This window comes from Talpa occidentalis, unplaced genomic scaffold (assembly GCF_014898055.3).
Source record: "Talpa occidentalis isolate TD23 unplaced genomic scaffold, MPIMG_talOcc4v2.1 talOcc4.8, whole genome shotgun sequence".
NCBI lineage: Eukaryota > Metazoa > Chordata > Mammalia > Eulipotyphla > Talpidae > Talpa > Talpa occidentalis.
This window is the reverse complement of record NW_023605194.1, coordinates 62709934-62728107: the sequence shown is the minus strand read 5'-3', so window position 1 is coordinate 62728107 and position 18174 is coordinate 62709934. Positions and strand designations below refer to the sequence as shown.

At 40.3% G+C, this 18174-nt stretch overlaps 1 protein-coding gene across 1 annotated transcript; it reads right to left on the bottom strand.

Moving 5' to 3' along the window:
- Positions 1–1975: 1975 nt before the first annotated feature.
- On the bottom strand, positions 1976–16774 carry LOC119233458 (interferon-induced protein with tetratricopeptide repeats 5). Its single transcript, XM_037495833.1, has 2 exons — positions 16698–16774; positions 1976–3574 (listed from the first exon to the last, which is right to left on the bottom strand). The coding sequence occupies exons 1-2, from the start codon at positions 16700–16702 to the stop codon at positions 2131–2133; spliced, it is 1449 nt and encodes a 482-aa protein (XP_037351730.1). The 5' UTR covers positions 16703–16774; the 3' UTR covers positions 1976–2130.
- Between the last annotated feature and the right edge of the window lie 1400 nt (positions 16775–18174).

Genomic DNA, 18174 nt, shown 5'->3' with positions numbered 1-18174 from the left:
AAAATTTGAATAAATACTTTAGGGAGATGAAGTTTTCATTTAAGAAGCTAATTCAAGCTTCAAGTTTTGATAGTTGATAAAGGTGAAGTCTGTGGTTTTTTAAACCCGAGTCTATGAAATTCTCTAAATAGTTAAATTTTAGGAAGGCAAGCACAGTTGTGAACAAAATTTAAGGTTATTATATTCATTTCAGTTCAATATTTAATAGTTGTATTTTTTTCATACACTGATTTTACATTTGTTAGTATGTTATGTCTTATACATTTTGGTATTTTAAATATACAGTCAATGTTAAAGTCATTTAATGAACTTTAAGCTCAAATATTTAAATATGAGGCTTTCAGTAGTATCTTAATTTTGATATTGTAACTGTATTTTATTTCATGTTAAGTCTGTACTTGATAATAGAACCTTCATTACTGTGTTATTCCCAGTGGGGGAGAATGGCTTGCTGCAAAGTAAAATATTTGCTCCAAAAATAGAAAAATGCTTCAGTACCTCAGTCCTGAATCTACTCAAATAAATGCTTACATACAGATCATTTTCTTCCTTGTTCTTTCTTTTTGAATAAAAAAAAATGAGCAAAATAAATAAAAACAGCAGGAACTTACATAAAACAAACATTTAAAGAACTTTAATTAATGAGCTACATTGCTGTACACATATGTATGTTTGAATATGCATAGAAAAAAAAAGCTGGCAGGGTACATAACTAATTGTTAATAGTTTACCATGGGGGTGTGGAATTGGTAGAGTGAGGGGACTGCTCTTAGTTTTAAATTCAAACACTTCAGTATTGTTTGGAATTTTACAATGAAAATTTGTTACTTTTATCAAAACTGCAATAGAAATTTACAATAAAAATAGTAACAAAAGGTAAAAAAAATTATACCCTAATTTTAATAGCTACAGTGGAGGTATGGAGAATTAAATCACATGGTACACTTTTCCACTAATACTGTGTTGGTAAACATAATTATGTAACCTATAATCAAAGAAACATTAGAGAAACCATGTTAGCAGCATCCCAATTTATTCAAGGTGAATATTAAAAGTGAAAGCAGACCTTAAGTCTTCTTGGAGGATCTATAGGAAAAACATGTCACTCTGAAAACTTCAGACTAAAGAAAATGCTTCACTGAAGTGACTTTGTAATACTAAAACAGTTATAAGGGACAGAAACTAGGAGATACGAGAACTCTACCCAGTCCAGATGCCAAAATTAAATTACTGAATCTTGGTAATCTAGGGATGTAGGTTACGGACATCTACTGTACTCATCTGTTTATTACTTCTCACAATTTCTCAGTAGGTCTGCTTTCTATATAAACCTAAAAATACTTTAATTCTAATTGGAAGGAATAAAGTTAATTCCATCTAGATTCACTTTAGATTCATTCATTTAGATTCATTCTAGTTAAAAGAACCAGAGAAACTTGAGACTAATATCTTCCATTATTCATTTTTCCCCCCCTCATGACTGTTTCTAGCTACTTAACGAATATCTTGGGAGGTAATACTTTGATTTCCTCAGGGGTCCCTAAAGTTCTATATTTGAAGACATTGCCCCCCTCATGTTCTCTTTTTATTGAAGTCATCAGAGATGACAAATGTTTAATTATAATGGACCTTTCCTTCTAGCAAAGAAGAATCTTTAAGTCACATCAGGCTGATGGTTAAAGATCCTCATCAAAGTCAGAGCAATTTTAATTTGTAGCTTTCCCAAACTACATAGTTAAAAATTTAATTGATATAATTTTGCACTTCTAAGTGCTCCTACCATCGGTTGTCATAGGCTTATGTAGGATTATATTCATTTCATAAATGATTATTATGGGAATTTAATCAGAAAATTATAAACAGCAGAGATAAAGGACACAAAGTCATATGGTCATGTCATTTTTAAAAGTTGCAACAGCTGAAATGTTCCTGTTTCTCAATGGATTATAGTATTTTAATTAAAAAAAAGGGAAAACATCAAAAATTGTATATGAAATAGTATGATGCCTGGTATACAATAACCATTCAATAAAAATTGATTCTATAATGACAATGGATTGAAACAATAAACAAAATCATAGAACCCAAAACGGATGGGAAAGCTTAGTACTAATTTCCTAGAGTGTGTTTTTAAATAGAAATTCGAAGCTCACGGAGAGCCGTGTGGATTTCTGCACTTTCTGGATCTATCTTTTGGGCCCTCTCATAGTACTCAGCAGCTTGCCTCTTCTCTCCCTCCAGTTTATAAACAAACCCAAGGGCAATTAAACTCTGCCTATCTGAGCCACTGTGACTAAGTCTCTTGGAAGCCAATTTCTTCAGCGAACTTGTCAGTTTGGTGCGTAGGGATGACCTGTCTTTGACCTTCAGAGCTTCTAAATAATGATGGATGGCAGTATTTTCTGATTTACGGTGAAATTCCTGGAAGCGGCCATAGTGGTAGTGGATCTGATGTTTGTGATCATCAGTTATGTTCTCTAGACGCAGGGCTTTCTGGAAAATGTCTTCAGCGTTCCTGTACTGCCCGCCCTCAGCATACATGTTGGCCAGGTCCGTGTAGGCAAATGCAAACATAGAGTCTCGTTCCACAGCTGCTTTAAAATGAAATATAGCTGATGTAATCAGCTCATCCACCTTTAGCTTGTCCTTTCCTTTAGGTTTGTTGCGAGTGGCCTTCTTGATTTGGATCATTTGTGCCCTATAGCAAAGTCCCATTTGGTGATGCAGGAAAGAAGAGGTTGGTGTTACTTCCAAGGCCTTTTTCAAAAGTTCAAGAGCTTTGTCCCAGGAATTTTTTCTCCTGTAGAATTTGGCTGCATAACGAAGGACATAAGGTTGGGATGCTATCTGGTCCAGGATTTCTTCAATATACTTCTCCCCTTCAGCTTCTGCATGTACATCTTGAAGCTTCAGTGCCAGAAAAACCTTAATGTAGGTGTTATCTGGGTTCAGGGTAACAGCCTTCCTTAGAGGGCCTAGAGAAAAGCTCTTTACAGAGCCTTCCCTGTCAGAATCATCTAGCCGATACACCGTGATGGCGTAGCCGATATTAAATTCAGGATTGTCAGGTTCCACTTCCAGAGCCTTCTCAAAAGCCACCTTAGCCTTTTGATAATACTTTCCTCCAAATTTCAAGAGTGCCCACCCTTTCTCACAGTCAATCTCAGGACGTTCCAACTTGTAGTGAGAAGGACTGGACAGTTTCTTGCAGGTGTTCCCCACCATGTCTACATACTTCTGAGATTCTTCAAAGTGACCCATGTGGAAATACACCCAGGCATAGTTTCCCCAAGTAACCAAACTTTGTACTTCTTCTTTGTCTGAGTGTTCTCGCTGGATTATTTCTTCTGCTTGTTCTAAGCACTCTAGGGCATCTTTATTTTGGCCTTTTAGGTGTTTCACATAAGCCAGTAGGTTATAAAGAGTAAGTCTGGATTTTGTGGTAAGAAATTCAAGTTGTTGCCCAATTGTATCTTCTACATCAAACAGATCGATGTCTTCCTTCAATAAATTCCATGTAAAGTGACATTCTAATTCCAACAGAATGGTCTTCAAGGAATCCTGAGGAATTTCACTGTCAAAGACAAAACCTTTTTTTAATTTTGAAGAAAAATAGGAAGTAACTAATTTTCAAAACTTAGTGTTCTTTGCATAATAACCAATTCTGTTATTTGACCTTAAAGTTAAACTAGGCTCCTATAACTTTATACTAATTTCCTCCATATCCCAGGAACAATCATTAAATTCTCATTACTTATTAAAAAACCAGTTCTGTGGGTTGCTACATGCAAAGGAATGAAGCTTGACTACCACCTCACACCATACACAAAAACTAACTCAAAATGGATTAAAGAACTAGACATAAGACCTGAAACCATAAAATACATAGAAGGAAATATAGGTGAAACACTACATGATATGCACATCAAAGACATCTTTACTGACACATCACCCAAAGCAGTGATAGTGAAGGCAAAGATAAACAGCTGGGACTAGATCAAATTAAAGAGCTTCTGCACAGCAAAAGAGACAATAACAAAAACAACGAGAAACCCCAGCAACTGGGAGAACATTTTTGCACACAACACTAATGATAAAGGACTGATCACAAAAATCTACAAAGAGCTGATGAAACTCAACAAAAACAAAGATAATCAGTCAAAAAATGGGCAGAAGAGCTAAAAAGAACCTTCTCTGAAGAGGAAATGCAAATGGCCAACAGGCATATGAAAAAATGTTCAACATCACTTGTAATCAGGGAAATGCAAATCAAAACTACCATGAGATACCATCTTACACGAGTGAGAATGGCACATATTAAAAAAACTAGCAACAACAAATGTTGGCGAGGGTGTGGAGAAAAAGGAATTCTCCTGCACTGTTGGTGGGAGTGCAAACTGGTCCAACCACTATGGACAGCTGTGTGGAGATTTCTGGACCTACTAAACATAGAGCTTCCATATGATCCAGCAATTCCACTCCTAGGTATTTACCCAAAGGACACAGAAACATCAATTCCAAAGAGCACCTGCACCTCTATGTTTATAGCAGCACTATTTACAATAGCTAAGCTTTGGAAACAACCCAAATGCTCAAAAATAGATGACTGGATCAAGAAGATGTGGTACATATACAATGGAATATTACTCAGCATTCAAAAAAAAATAAACACATGCAATTTGCAGCAACATGGATGGCGCTGGAAGGGATCATGCTCAGCGAAATAAGCCAGAAAAAAAAAGAAAAATACCGGATGGTCTCACTCATAGCAGGAATCTAGAAAACTTAAATAAGAGACCAGGAAAAAGAATAACTATAAGAAAGTGAAAATCAAAATCAATCAAAACTATGAACCAAAGACACTCTATGGGGGGCGGGGGGTGGGGAAAGAAGGGATTGGGATCAAAATAAGGGGGTTGCAGTTGTATAGGGAATATAAAAATAAAATTAAAATTAAAAAAAGAAACAGTTCTGGAGAGATGACAGGGTTTTCAAAGTTACAGAGTATCCATTTCTGTTGGCAGTTGGTAACCCATGGAACCACCTATTTTCAGAGAGGGGAATTAAAAACGTTTTCTTTACAAACATTGAAAATTAAGAATAATAAATATATACACAGTTAATAATTAACATAAAACTCTACTTCCATGGTATGAATAGTATAGTAAGACAGAAGGTGAGAAACAAGAAAAATAAGCACATTGAAGGAGACAGAGAAGCCACAGGAATTTATTTTTGGTGTAAAGAAAGGAAGGGAAGAAGAGAGGAAGGCAGAAAACCCAGTGAGAAAAAGCACAGAAACAGACAGGAGCAGATATACCAAGAGATGGGGAGTAGCTTAAGCTGAGGTGGATAAAAGGAGGGTAGCCAATTTAGAGAAAGACGAGGAACAGGCAAAAGGAGGCTTACTAGGCTTTGTAAGTGCCCATCCTGACCACTGGGGCTGTGGGTCACCACAAAGGTGGACACCTGTTACTGACATATCATTGCCCTTAATATTCACTGCACTTCAAAAAATATGTGTTGGGTTCCCCTGTATGAGGCATAGTACAATCTCTGAGGGGCCACTGGAAGCGCTGTCTTTGAACTAGAAAGATGAAGGGGAAAGGGGAACAGGAAAGATTTAATCTTCCTGAGAGCCTTTCATGTGCAGGAGCTTCTGAATCAGCCCGGGGTTTGTGAACAAGACACAGCCTTGCTTATAAGGTGCTTATAAGGAACAGTCAATGACAAATCAACATTCCAATAAAGTTTCACCAATTGACCCGGGATGGGTATATTGTCCAAGGCTGTGGACTTCTGTGGCTTTCACTCGGTCAGGATCCCTGTGTTCAGTTTTCCTTTGTGGAACAAGCTCTCTCCATCATCTCAAATCATCTCATTTGTGATGGGCTTGTCCACCCTTCCCACTCCAGTTTGTGGGAAGCATAAGATTTTCCAGCCATTCCCTGGGCTCACGGATTTTTTTCAGAGATAGTCCAGGCTTGGAGTTGCTGATGGTCATCCTCCCAGACTCTTGGGGAGAGTCTGCCCGAGCAAAACTCTAACAGAGAGGGAAGCAGAGACAGGAAGGGAGACTGGGAGAGAGAGAGTTGACTAAATACCTAGATCCAATCCAGAACCTACCTGGTTCACCTTGATCACCCCTAGACCTAAGCAAATACTCTTTCTCTCCCCCCTCTCTCTCCTCTCTCTTCTCTCTCCCTCTCTTTCTCTCTCTCTCACCTTAAGCCAGTTTGAAATGGATTTTCGCTGTCTATAACTGACAATGTTGTACTTAATATACCTACTTTTATTTATTCATTTGTTTTGCTGAGGGGGGTGGTGAGGCAGTCAGGAAAGACTTTCTCAATCTGCCATTGGTCATAATTAAGGTTCACAACAAATGTACAGAAAATTTTTTTAAGGCACCTCTCAAAGAGGGAAATGCTCTGATTATGAGGTGAAGAGTGTCCTTATGCATGTGTCTTTCCCTCTCTGCTGTACTCAGAACCCCCCTTTGTGTGTATACTCTAAGTACATACTTGTAAAATGTTTGAGAATTAGGTACTTATATAGTACTTATTATCAATAAATATTTATTGATCACCTTATGCCATACTCTCAAGCAATATTCTAGTTGCAAAGGAAGGAGTAGTGAACAAGATAGAAAAAGGTCCTTTCTGTGATGCTAATTCTATTCTGAGAGAGGGGGAGCAAATGGAATTGACAGAAAATAAGCAGTAAACAAATCAATGGACAACATAATTTCAGACAGTAAATAGTGTTAAGAAGAAAAACTAATCAGTAATAGGATTAAGTGGTTCTGTGTGGGTATTTGTGTGTACTTACTGTCGAGGAGAAATTTTTGTAGAAAGGGGCTATTGAAGTAAAGATCTCAACGAGAAGGATGGAGTCATAAGAGATCTGAGGACAGCATGGCCGAAGCCGGTGCTTCTCAATCAGGGTTGCCAGCCCACTCCCAGACATCTGGTAATGGTTGAAGACAAGTTGGTTTGTCACCACTGAAGGGATACTACTGGCATTTACTGGGTCAAGGTCAGGGATGTTGCTAAATATGATACAATGCACAGGCCAGTAATAAAGAATTATCTGGGCCAAAATGTCAATAATGCCAAGGCTGAGGAGCCTTGGTTTTTTTTTGAAGGGATCAGCAAGTATGAAAGTCCTGACATGGAACACTTGGACTGTACGGGGGACAGAAGATAAATGTTGCTGAAAAGTTTTAAACAAAAAGGTGAGTTAGGGCCTCCCCTGGTGGCGCAGGCGGTTGAGCGCAGCTCTGTGAAGCTGTCTGCAGCCTTTGCAGCGCCATTAGATCCCCACCAGCCGGTGAGGGTCCCCCATGGTGCGGCAGACCTCTTTTGTTGCGGCCACTGCTCTCTTCAGCAGTGTATTTCGTCAGTCTGTCCTGTTCCCTGCTCTGTCTCTGGTGAATCCTCTTACCCTCCCGCGCATCTGGCCTGACCGCGGTTCTTGTATAAATAAATAAATAATTTTTTTTTTTTTTTTAAAAGGAGAGTTAGCAGGAGAGGAGGCATGATAGCGGGTAGGGACAGATGATGTAGGCAGGCCTGCTAGGCCATGATAAGGAAAATTTATTTTACTGTAGCTACAATTAGAGGGGGAAATTTTAAATAAGGAAATGATTTAGGCTTCAAAACATCCCTCTGCTGCTCTGTGACCAATGGATGCCAGGCAGTCACGAAGGGAAATTGGTGGGGAAGCTGTTTATTTAACAGATATTTCTGGAGAGTCTACCATTGCAAGGCACTAACCATAGGGGATACAGCAGTGAACAAAGAAAAACAGCCTGACTTCATGTCTTCATGTAGTGCACACTGTAATGGGGGGTGGGGTAGGGGGAGGGACAGGGTGTGCTATAAAAAGTCCAAAAAATAAGAAAAATGAAAATATAGAGTATGTGAGATGGAAATAAATGCTAAGGACAAAAATAAAGCAGGAAAAGGGAACTGGGAGGCTGGCAGAGGGTCTAAGAGGTAGTTAAGTCTAAACAGCACGCAGTGGACTGTGGCGGTGGTTTCTGGGTGTTTTTGTGGTGGCAGGGGTGTGGTGACACACATCTAAAGAGGTGAGAACCTATTCTCCTAAATCATACACAGTGTTGTAAAATAATGTTATGTAAAAAAAGTTACTTTTTTTTTTTTTTAAATAGTATGGCTAGAGCAAGTCTCCTAAGAAAGACAAAAGGGCAGTTTGAAGGAACCCAAGGAGAGATGATGCAACTTGTTGGCTGTCGAGGGTTAGTGAGGATTTGATAGTTATATTCTGGAGGCAGAACTAAGGGGTCTTTCTGGTGGATTACTGGGTGTGGGGAGGGCCATGAGGGAAAGAGAATTAAGGATAGTTCTTATGATTTCAAGGATAGTTCCTTTTGATTTCAAGAACTGAGTGGATAAATCAAGAGGCCTGTTTAGAAATGTCAATTCTGAGATGCCTATTAGACATTAGAGTGAAGATGTCAAGTATGAAGCTGGACATTAATGAAGAAAATTCTGGAGATGAGGAGGAGAGAAATAAGAACTAATGACATAAAACTGGAAGTCATCAACATTCAGGCAAAGTCTGACTACACAAGGTATAGAATGAAATTACTTAAGGACTGAGCCTAGACAGAGAAGAAGGTAAAAAAACAAGTTGTAACCACAAAAACAAAAAGGTGGGGCCTCCCCTGGTGGCGCAGCGGTTGAGCGCTGGGCTGTGAAGCTGCCCACAGCCTCTGCAGTGCCAGTTCGATCCCTGGCCACCAGCAAGGGTCCCACATGGCGCGACAGACCTCTCCTGCTCTGACTGCTGCTCCCCTCAGCAGTGTATTTCGTCAGTCTGCCTGTTCTGTTACCTGCTATGGCTCTGATGAATTCTCTCACCCTCCCGCGCTTCTGACTGTACCCAGTGCTTGTATAAATAAATAAATAAATCTTTAAAAAATAATAATAAAATATATTAAAAAAAACCCAAAAAGGTGGCTACAAGCTAGCAGAAGATATTTTTATATTACATGTCTGGTTAGGGGTTAGTTTTAAAAATATATAAAGTGTTTACAATAGCTAAGCTTTGGAAACAACCCAAATGCCCAAAAATAGATGACTGGATCAAGAAGATGTGGTACATATACACCATGGAATATTACTCAGCATTCAAAAAAGATAAACACATGCAATTTGCAGCAACATGGATGGCGCTGGAAGGGATCATGCTCAGCGAAATAAGCCAAAAAGAAAAAAAAAATACCGGATGGTCTCACTCATAGCAGGAATCTAGAAAACTTAAATAAGGGACCAGGAAAATGAATAACTATAAGAAAGTGAAAATCAAAATCAACAAAAAACTATGAACCAGAGACACTTTTTTGGGGGGCGGGGGCGGGAGGGGAGGGATTGGGGTCAGAATGGGGGGGCTGCAATTGTATGGGGAATATAACAATAAAATTTATTATTAAAAAAAAAAATAAAAATATATAAAGAACTCATATAACTCAACAACAAAAACCCAATCAAAAAATAGCCCAAGTGGATCAAGCCAAAGTATATCAAGATGTAATATACACATATACACAATAGAATACTATTTAGCAATCAAGAAGGATAAACTCATGCCATTTGTAGCAACATGGATGGAGCTGGGAGTGATTATGCTAAACTAAATAAGCCAAAAGGAGAAAGATAAATACCAGATGGTGTCACTTATTTATGGAATATAGAGAAAGCAAACAAAGGGTCAGAAAAAAATTAAAGCCAACCCTAGAAAGCTGACCACAGAGCTGAGGCATCCAGAGGGAGAGGTGGAGGGGTGGGAAGGAGAGGGAAAGGGAGAGAGATAAATGGACTATGGTAGAATTCTATGGGAATGCTGTGGTTCCTACATCTGAGGGGGTAAATCCTATATAGTTAAAATACTAACAAGGATATAAAACAATGGTACTTCAATTAAGAAAAAATTAAAATAGGCCAAGACCTGAAATAGGCACTTCTCCAAGACATCCAGATGGTCTACAGACACATGGAAAAAAACTCAACATCACTTATTACAAGTGAAATGCAAATCAAAACTATAAGATATCACTTCACCCTGTGAGAATGGCCTATACAGAAAACAAATGCTAGTGAGGATGTGGAGAAAAGGGTACACTCATCCACTATTGGTGGGAATGAAACTTGGAGCGGCCTCTATGGAAAATGATATGGAGATTTCTCAAAAAACTAAAAAAGGGAATACCATATGATCCAGCAGTACCACTGATAGGTATTTACCCAAAGAATATGAAAACACTGATACAAAAAGATTTATGCACTCCATTATTCACCATAGCCAAGATGTGGAATCAACCTAAATGCCTGCTGACAGTGACTGGATAAAGAATTTATGGGAATATATACTTAATGGATTACTACTCAGCTGTTTTTTTTTTTTTTTAAAGAAAACAAAAACAACTGCCCTTTGGGACAAAATGGATGGAGCTTCATGTGACTATGCTAAAGGAAACAAGTCAGAACATGAGAGAATTACTCCATGGTCTCACTCATTTGTAGAATATACACAACCAAAGAGAGCAAATGGGCAAAACAACAATAATTCTTAGGCCTTATGAAAAATATGGTTCTATGCCATAGAGAATGGGCTTGGGGGCGGAGGCAGAAAGGTATAGAGGCGGAGATGACAGGTTAGTGTCACTGAAACTTTAGTGGAGGGTGAGGTGTGGTCATATATGGAAGTGTGAGGTTGTACTCCCAAAATGATATAGTTGTGGAAACTAGTGGCAAGTCTTTAAAATAAATAATAAAATATTTATAACTTAAAAACAAAACAACTAAGCTGCAAGACATTTCAGTCAAGTAGAGCAGAAAGACTGGGAAAGGAGGCCAAGAAAATTAGTCAGTAAGGGAGCAGGAAAATCAGAAACTCAGTGTCATGAAAACCTAAGGAAGAAAATATCTGTTTCAAGAGAGATAAATATTAAATGTGTAAAATGATTATAAGAGGACAGAGAAAAGATTGCTGCTTTGACAGGAGTAAAGTTGAGGGGGACCTTGTAAATATTTTTCTAGAATGGCAGGGATGAAACCATTGCTGTAGTGGACTGAGGGGACAGTGGGAGGTGAAGATGTGGACAAGGGAACTGCAGGCCACTCTTTTCTTTTTTAAAGATTTATTTATTTATGCATTCAAGAACTGGAGTACAGGCTAGAGGTGAGGGGGGTGAGGGGATTCACCAGAGAGAGAGAGTGGGGAGCAGAACAGGAGGATCTATGGAAATACACTGCTGAGGGGAGCAGCGGGTGAGACAGGAGAGGTCTGCTGCGCCATGTGAGTGACTCCCTGACTGGCAAGGGGTTTGAACTCGTGCTGCAGAGGCTGCGGATAGCTTCACAGTGCTGTGCTTAACCCCTTGCACCACCAGGGAGACCCTACAGGCCACTCTTTAAGGGAGTCTCACTATGAAGGCTATAGAGAAATAAGCTGCAGCTGGAGGGAGGCTGTGGGAGCTGTCAAAAAAATTTTTAATCAGGATATTTATAATAGCAATGTTATATCCAATCTTGAGGGAGAAAATGATGCTTGGGGGTGAGAAGGAGGATAATTGCAAGAAAGATGGAATAAAAAGCAGAAGCAAAGCTGTGCAACATTGCTAATACTCAACTCTTTACCTCCAGCCCCCACTCCTAGCCACGGTTGCTACGCCCTGTATCATCTGGCCCCTGTCTATTTCTCAGTCTCATTTTGGACCACATTCCTCTCACTCACTGCACTTTAGTAATGCACCTGCTTTTTATTTTCTTGCTCTGTAAACTCTTCTTAAGAAAATTCTAGGGCTTATTTATTCTCATAATTATTTTAATTGGCTCAAATGTCCACTCTTCAAAGATCACCTTAGCTAAAGCTGCATCCTCATCTTGCCAGTCATGCTACAGTCTATTACATTTTCCTGTTACTCATTACACATATATCAATATTTGTTGGGAGCTGGGAAGAAGAAAAAGAGTACTTTAGTCAAATGTGATATTTAGGCTTTAAACTGAATTGGACTAAGTCTGTAGGAACTGGAACGAACTGTCCTAATATTCAAAGTAACAAGAAGTTAGAGAGCTGGATTAATTGTACAATTAGTAGTAGTGGCTGAAAAAATAAAACTACTTCCTATTTATAATCTAGTCCAGTAAATGTTTTCCCATTTTTATAAATACTAAACTTACACATAAATCGTTAGCTTAATATTATATTTGGTAGACATTAAAGTTAGTTTATAATTATTAACATCAATTTTTATATTTTTAAATTCTTTGTATAAAAATTATTTATATTCTCTTTCTCTCTTTGTCATTTTGTGTGTATGTATACACACATATATACAGGTGCCAAATTTTTAGTCATTGTAGATTTTAGACCAGAGCTTTCTAGCAGAACTTGCTGTCATGACAGAAATGTTCTTATCTGTACTGTATAATATGGTAGACACACTAGCCATTGCTGATCACTGATCAGTTGAAATGTGGTTAGTGCAAATGAGGAACTTAATTTTAAATTTTATTTGTTTTTAGTTAATTTAAATGGTCACACATGACTAGTGGCTACTGTACTGGGCAGGAGAGTTGGAGACAATGGGTCAACAGGGTTCATGGGTAAAAAGTCTTATGCCCACCAGGTTAAAGCTCTCCTTTAACTGGAAATTTTTGCTATTTTATTCAAGGTGAAGAGTTAAATTAAACAGCAAGCAAGAATATTTTTTGAAAAAACAGCCTTATGCATATGACCTGGCCTCAATGCAGATTCAGTATAAATTTTATACAATTTATATAAACTATCTAGAATTTGGTGGGCATTCCAAAATATTAATAAAACTACCATTCATTGATAGTTTACTACGTGCCAGGCAGTGTGTCAAATATTTTATTCAAATTACATTTAATATTTATAAAAACCTTTCAGCATTTTCATATTTTTATGGATGAGGACTGGGTGACAGACAGTTTAAATTACAAGTCCAAAATTACACAGCAATCAAATGGCTGAGCCAAGAATCAACCCCAGCTTTGCCAGACTCAAAAGCTTATGATTTTCAACCATACCGCTATAATACCTCTTTACTATAAACACTGGAAGTTTATTTTTAAGAATAGCTTGCTTTAAAATATAGGCTATATCTAAGGTATATAAACTTCATTTTGTCTTGGGAGAACCTGATGAGAAAACATGAAGAGATTTTAGAGCAACCTCAAGAGGAAAAAAGAGGTCTGTGTGACTGCCTACTGGAAAGACATGCCAGATATTTAAAGGTCTCAGATTAAGAAAACAATGGCTTCAAATATGACCCTCAATTTCAAGTCACAACATTCTACATTGCTGAAGTTGTTCTGAGATGCAGCTACTTCTTACCAGGACGTGCTGTGCAGAGTGCTTCAGATACAGAGTGACAGAGATTTATTTATTTTGGGGGTGATTAGTGATTCTCTGAAAGAATGAAAGAACTAGGTAAAAATATATTAAAGGATCTGATTTGAAGGAAAGATAAGAATGCTACTTATCAAAGATATAATCATTATTAAGGTAAATGAGTTAAAATATGTTCCCTGCCACAATTTAAAGATTTTCTGATGTTTATAACCTTCCAGTATATTTCCTCTCTCTTGGATCGCTCTTCTGAATTCCAGGTTAATGTAATTGTAGTTTACATCTTTAATTCAATTTCAGTTGGCATTTCAAATAATTATGTCCAATACAGAAATCTGATTTCCTTGAGCCTAGTCTTCCCCACTTTATTTGGTATCTCTTAGTTACAAAAGCCAGGTAACCTAGGAGTAATCTTTGATTTTTTGCCTCTCTACTCCTCATCAAATCCAATATGAAGACCTATTAATGCTATCACCAGATAAATCTCAAATCCAACCCCAATTTTCTCCATTTACACTACAATTTTCCTAATCTAAACCACAATTACCTTTCCTTTGAGTTGCGGGAAAAAAAATCTGGTCTCCTTATATCCACACTTTTGAAAATGTAACCAGGTTATGTTACTCTTTTGGTTAAAATCTCCTAATGACTTCCCAACACCCTTAGGTATTCACCCAAACCTTGCCATGTCCTATATATCCCCAAAGGATCAGTTATCTATTCACCCAACATTTTCTCCTACTAACCTCCTCATTGTTCATTGTATTTTAGACACAATGACCTTCTTCCTATCTTGAGCATACCAAGTTCAAGGACATTTGTACTAATTGAAAGACTAGTTGAAATGCTCTGTTCTAAACTTTTGCATAACTAGTTCTTTCCCATAACTCCGCTCAAATATTCCACACTCAAGAGGCTAGAAGTTATCTAAAATAGCCCCCCATCATTCTGGGTCACCTTCTTAGTACACTTTCATTTTTCTTATAGTTCTTATTATTTTCCAAATAATGATTGTTGGCTAACTTACTATTATTTATTTCCCCTATTTAAATGTAAACCCCATAAGAATAGGGACCTTGTTTTGATTTTGTTTTTCTATCACTGTGTCCTCAGCATTTGTTATTCCAGGAATACCATAAAATCTCAATAAATATTTGTTGAATGAATGCAGTTACAGACTGGTAGCTGTGGCATGTCCAGCCTAGAGGAACAGGGCTGGTAAAAAAAAAAAAGCCCCTGGATTCTAGATGACAGAATTCCTGCTAGTTCTTCCTTTCCTGCTAATGGTTCCAAAATTTCTCATATCAGTCTTCACTGTTCTGTTTGTCTTTCTTTTATACCTTGGCATATATATATATTTTTTTTGCCTGGCTTCATGTTTGGATTTTTTTTTTAATTTTTAAAAAGATTTATTTATTCATGCATACAAGAACTGGGGTACAGGCCAGAGGTGTGGGGGGTGAGAGGATTCACGAGAGACAGAGCAGGGAACAGAACAGGTAGATTGACCAAAATACAGTGCTGAGGGGAGCAGTGGGCATGACAAAAGAGGTCTGCAGCGCCATGTGGGTATCTCCCTGGCTGACTGGGATGGAACCTGCACTGCAGAGGCTGCGGACAGCTTCACAGCGCTGCACTCAACCGCTTGCACCACCAGGGAGGTCCCATGTTTGGATTTTAAAAATAGGTTTTGAATTGTTTCCTAAGGTCTTGACTAGGAATGTGATATGACTGCCCTCGGCAGTTTCTCCTTTCTCTGGTGTAACTGCACCAGAATCATGGGCAACACTTGCTATGCCCGTAACAGCTTGCCCAGATACACAAGTTGGGGGATATCTGTAGAGCAAAATGAACATCTCTTCTGTTCTGCAGGTTTCTGCAGGTTTCTACCTTCAGACAATGAAGGACCATGAAGAATACTATCTCAGGTATTATGAATGTGATCATGAGATCTCAAAGGGGCAATTTGTCAGCCACTGAAGTGCTTTGTCCAAGTTCTGTGGAATTTACACACAACTGGATATATGAGAAATTTTACTTTTTAAATTGTTTCTATTTTATTTTTTAACTTTTGTCTCTGGGAAGTTGGCAGAGAGAAGCTATTGTTTCTGAAGAGGCAAGCTTTATCTTAGGTAATTTTGTTTTCTTTTGCCTGGAACTAGCCTTTCATTACTCCTTGGGATACAGTTCTCAGTGAGGTCCAGCCCTCTCCGACCCTATTTTGCATACAAATATATAATTCATGTTTTGCATTTTCCTCCTGGATTCTCTGACCCCTTTAGGATACCTTCCCCCTTCTTTCTTATATATGTTACAAGTGAGCCACTAATTAAAAATAGTTTTTGGTAATCATCATCATCATCACCACTGTCCACAAATAATATGTGCTAAACTGTCAATTAACCCTTTCTTGGTCCTAAGAGACGGATGCCATCAATTTTTACAGATGGGAGAGTCTCGCAGAGTTTAATAAATTTTGCTTTGGATCACACAACCAGGCGGTGTTCAGCTCAGGATTTAGAAAAAAGGGCTATTTGCATGCGGAGCCCCAGATCTTCATCATTCATTCCTCGACTAATTAAACGGGGGAGAAGGATAGAGCGCTAGCCTCTGGGGGTCCAAAATGGGTGAGCCAAGGACCCACCGCCATAAATTGATAAAGGAGACCGATAAAGAAATCCCACCACACAGCGCTTTGGGTCGAACAATACACATCTGTACGCGACACAAAGGCAGGTCAGGGAAGGTGGAGAACTCGGACCCACAAATCAAAAAGGCAAGATGGCAGTGGAGGGCGTGTGCGACGCCTGCAGCGCTGCGGCGAGCCGCGTCTGCCCACGCAGGGGATGGCAGCTGCAGATTTGGGAAGAAGAGGAGGTGGCAGGCCGAAGGGGACCCGCGCCACGTAGAAGCCGCCCCGAATGGCCCCGGGGGCGGCCGCGAACCCAGCCTGGTGGCCGTCGCGCGGGCGGAGAGGAGCCGCAGGGAGCCGGGCAGCCCGCCCCGCGCGTCGCCGCGCCACCCGCTGACAGTCCCGCTGCGCACGCCGGGGGGGGGGGGGCGCGGACCCCGGCAAGGTCCGCTCCGCCACCTTCCCCCTCGCGCCCGACTTCGGCCAGGAGGACGGGGCTCCAGGGGAGGTTCCCAGAGGCGGACGCCCGGCCGATGCCCGGCGCGAGGGGCTCGGCGCCTTCCAGGGTCACAGCCCCGCGACGAGGACCGCATGAAAGAGGCACCGTGAGAAACAAAGACCCGCGCAGACGTGGGAGGAGAAGCGGGGTCAGCCTTACCTCATGGTGGCGGGCTCTGGGGGCTCCCGGGAGGCGGCGGACCCCTCGCGCTTGCTCCTCCCGACCGCGGATCCCGGGCGGCGGGGCTGGGCGCGCGCGGGCGAGTGCGCGCTTGGCGGGGCGCGCGCTGGGCCCCGGCGACGGCCGCGCAGGGTCGGTGTCCAGGCGTCGGTCTTTGTTAAAGCCGGACCCCCGCGGGAAGGGAAACTAGAAAGTGAATGTGATCCCTGACTAGGCGGAGTCCATCTCCAGGAAACGGAAACTTCTAAAGGAGCCTAGAGTGTGTGTCTGTGTGTGTCGCTAGCTTGGGGGCCCCCCGGGGAGACCATCGCGGAGCGCACGGTCGCTGGGACTTGAGTGGGTAGCTAGACCCCTGGTTTTGGTTTCACCTGCTTCGCTGAGACCGCGTGCCGTTCACTTCTCCTTTATTTATTTATTTTTTAAAGTAAAACGACAGGAGATTGCTCAGCGTTCTTTTTGTTGTAAGGATGGCACGGATACTCTTTCCAGCCTCTGCATCCTGAGCTGAAACAGCAGCTCAATCTGGATTCAATAAACAACGTGGCAGTGATGTGCACTTGTGCTATTACTTCCATTGGGTACATGTAGAGAAAAAATTGGGTGAAAATATACGTAACTTCACTTTAGGATACGAGCCGCTGAATAGCTTTGCAAAGAGAATTACGCGCCCCACCTGCAACCGTATGAGGATGTTTGCCCTCTGCGCAGTTGCCAACCATGCTTTCTGTACTAAGGTCCCAGTTCAGATGGAGGGGGTGCTGAGAATCTAAGCAGAAAATGCCAGACACCCATTCATTAATTTTTTTGTTTCCTTTGTATTCAATCCCTCATTCCTTCAACAGATTTTACTGAACAGCTGTTAAGAGTCAGACATTGTTTAGGACACTATCAATCTAGCAATGAATAAAGCAGACAAGGAACCTCCTTTCATGGAGTGAATTTCTACTGTGGGAGATTAAGAACAAATAAAACATGGGGGGGGGGAAGCATAGAGAAGGTTGCCCCACCCCGGGTGTTTTGCTATTATAAATACGTAGGTGAGGGAAGGTTTCACTTGAGAAAATGGCAACTGAGCAAAGATCTGAAGGAGGTGAAGGAGAGAGAAGTGTGGTTAGGGGGCTGGGAAAGAGCGAGACATAAAGAGACATAAAGAACAGAGGCCTGAAGATGGGAGCATACCTGCTGTGTGGGAATGGAGTGATTGGAGTGGAGACAGCAGGGAAAAGTCGTGGGAAATAAGGTCAGAGAGGTAATGTGGGCATGCTGGGCCAGTAGTTTATTGCAATATTTATCTTAAGTGGGAAGCCACAATTCAGAAAATGTGCTGGTGGATATATTTTGGACTTTCCTCCTTACTATGGAAACATTTAATAGCGCTTCAATGTTTGAAAAATGTTCCAGTGCTTTGACTTTGTTTTTTCTCCTTGTTTCTACTACTTTCCCTTTTTTAAAAAAA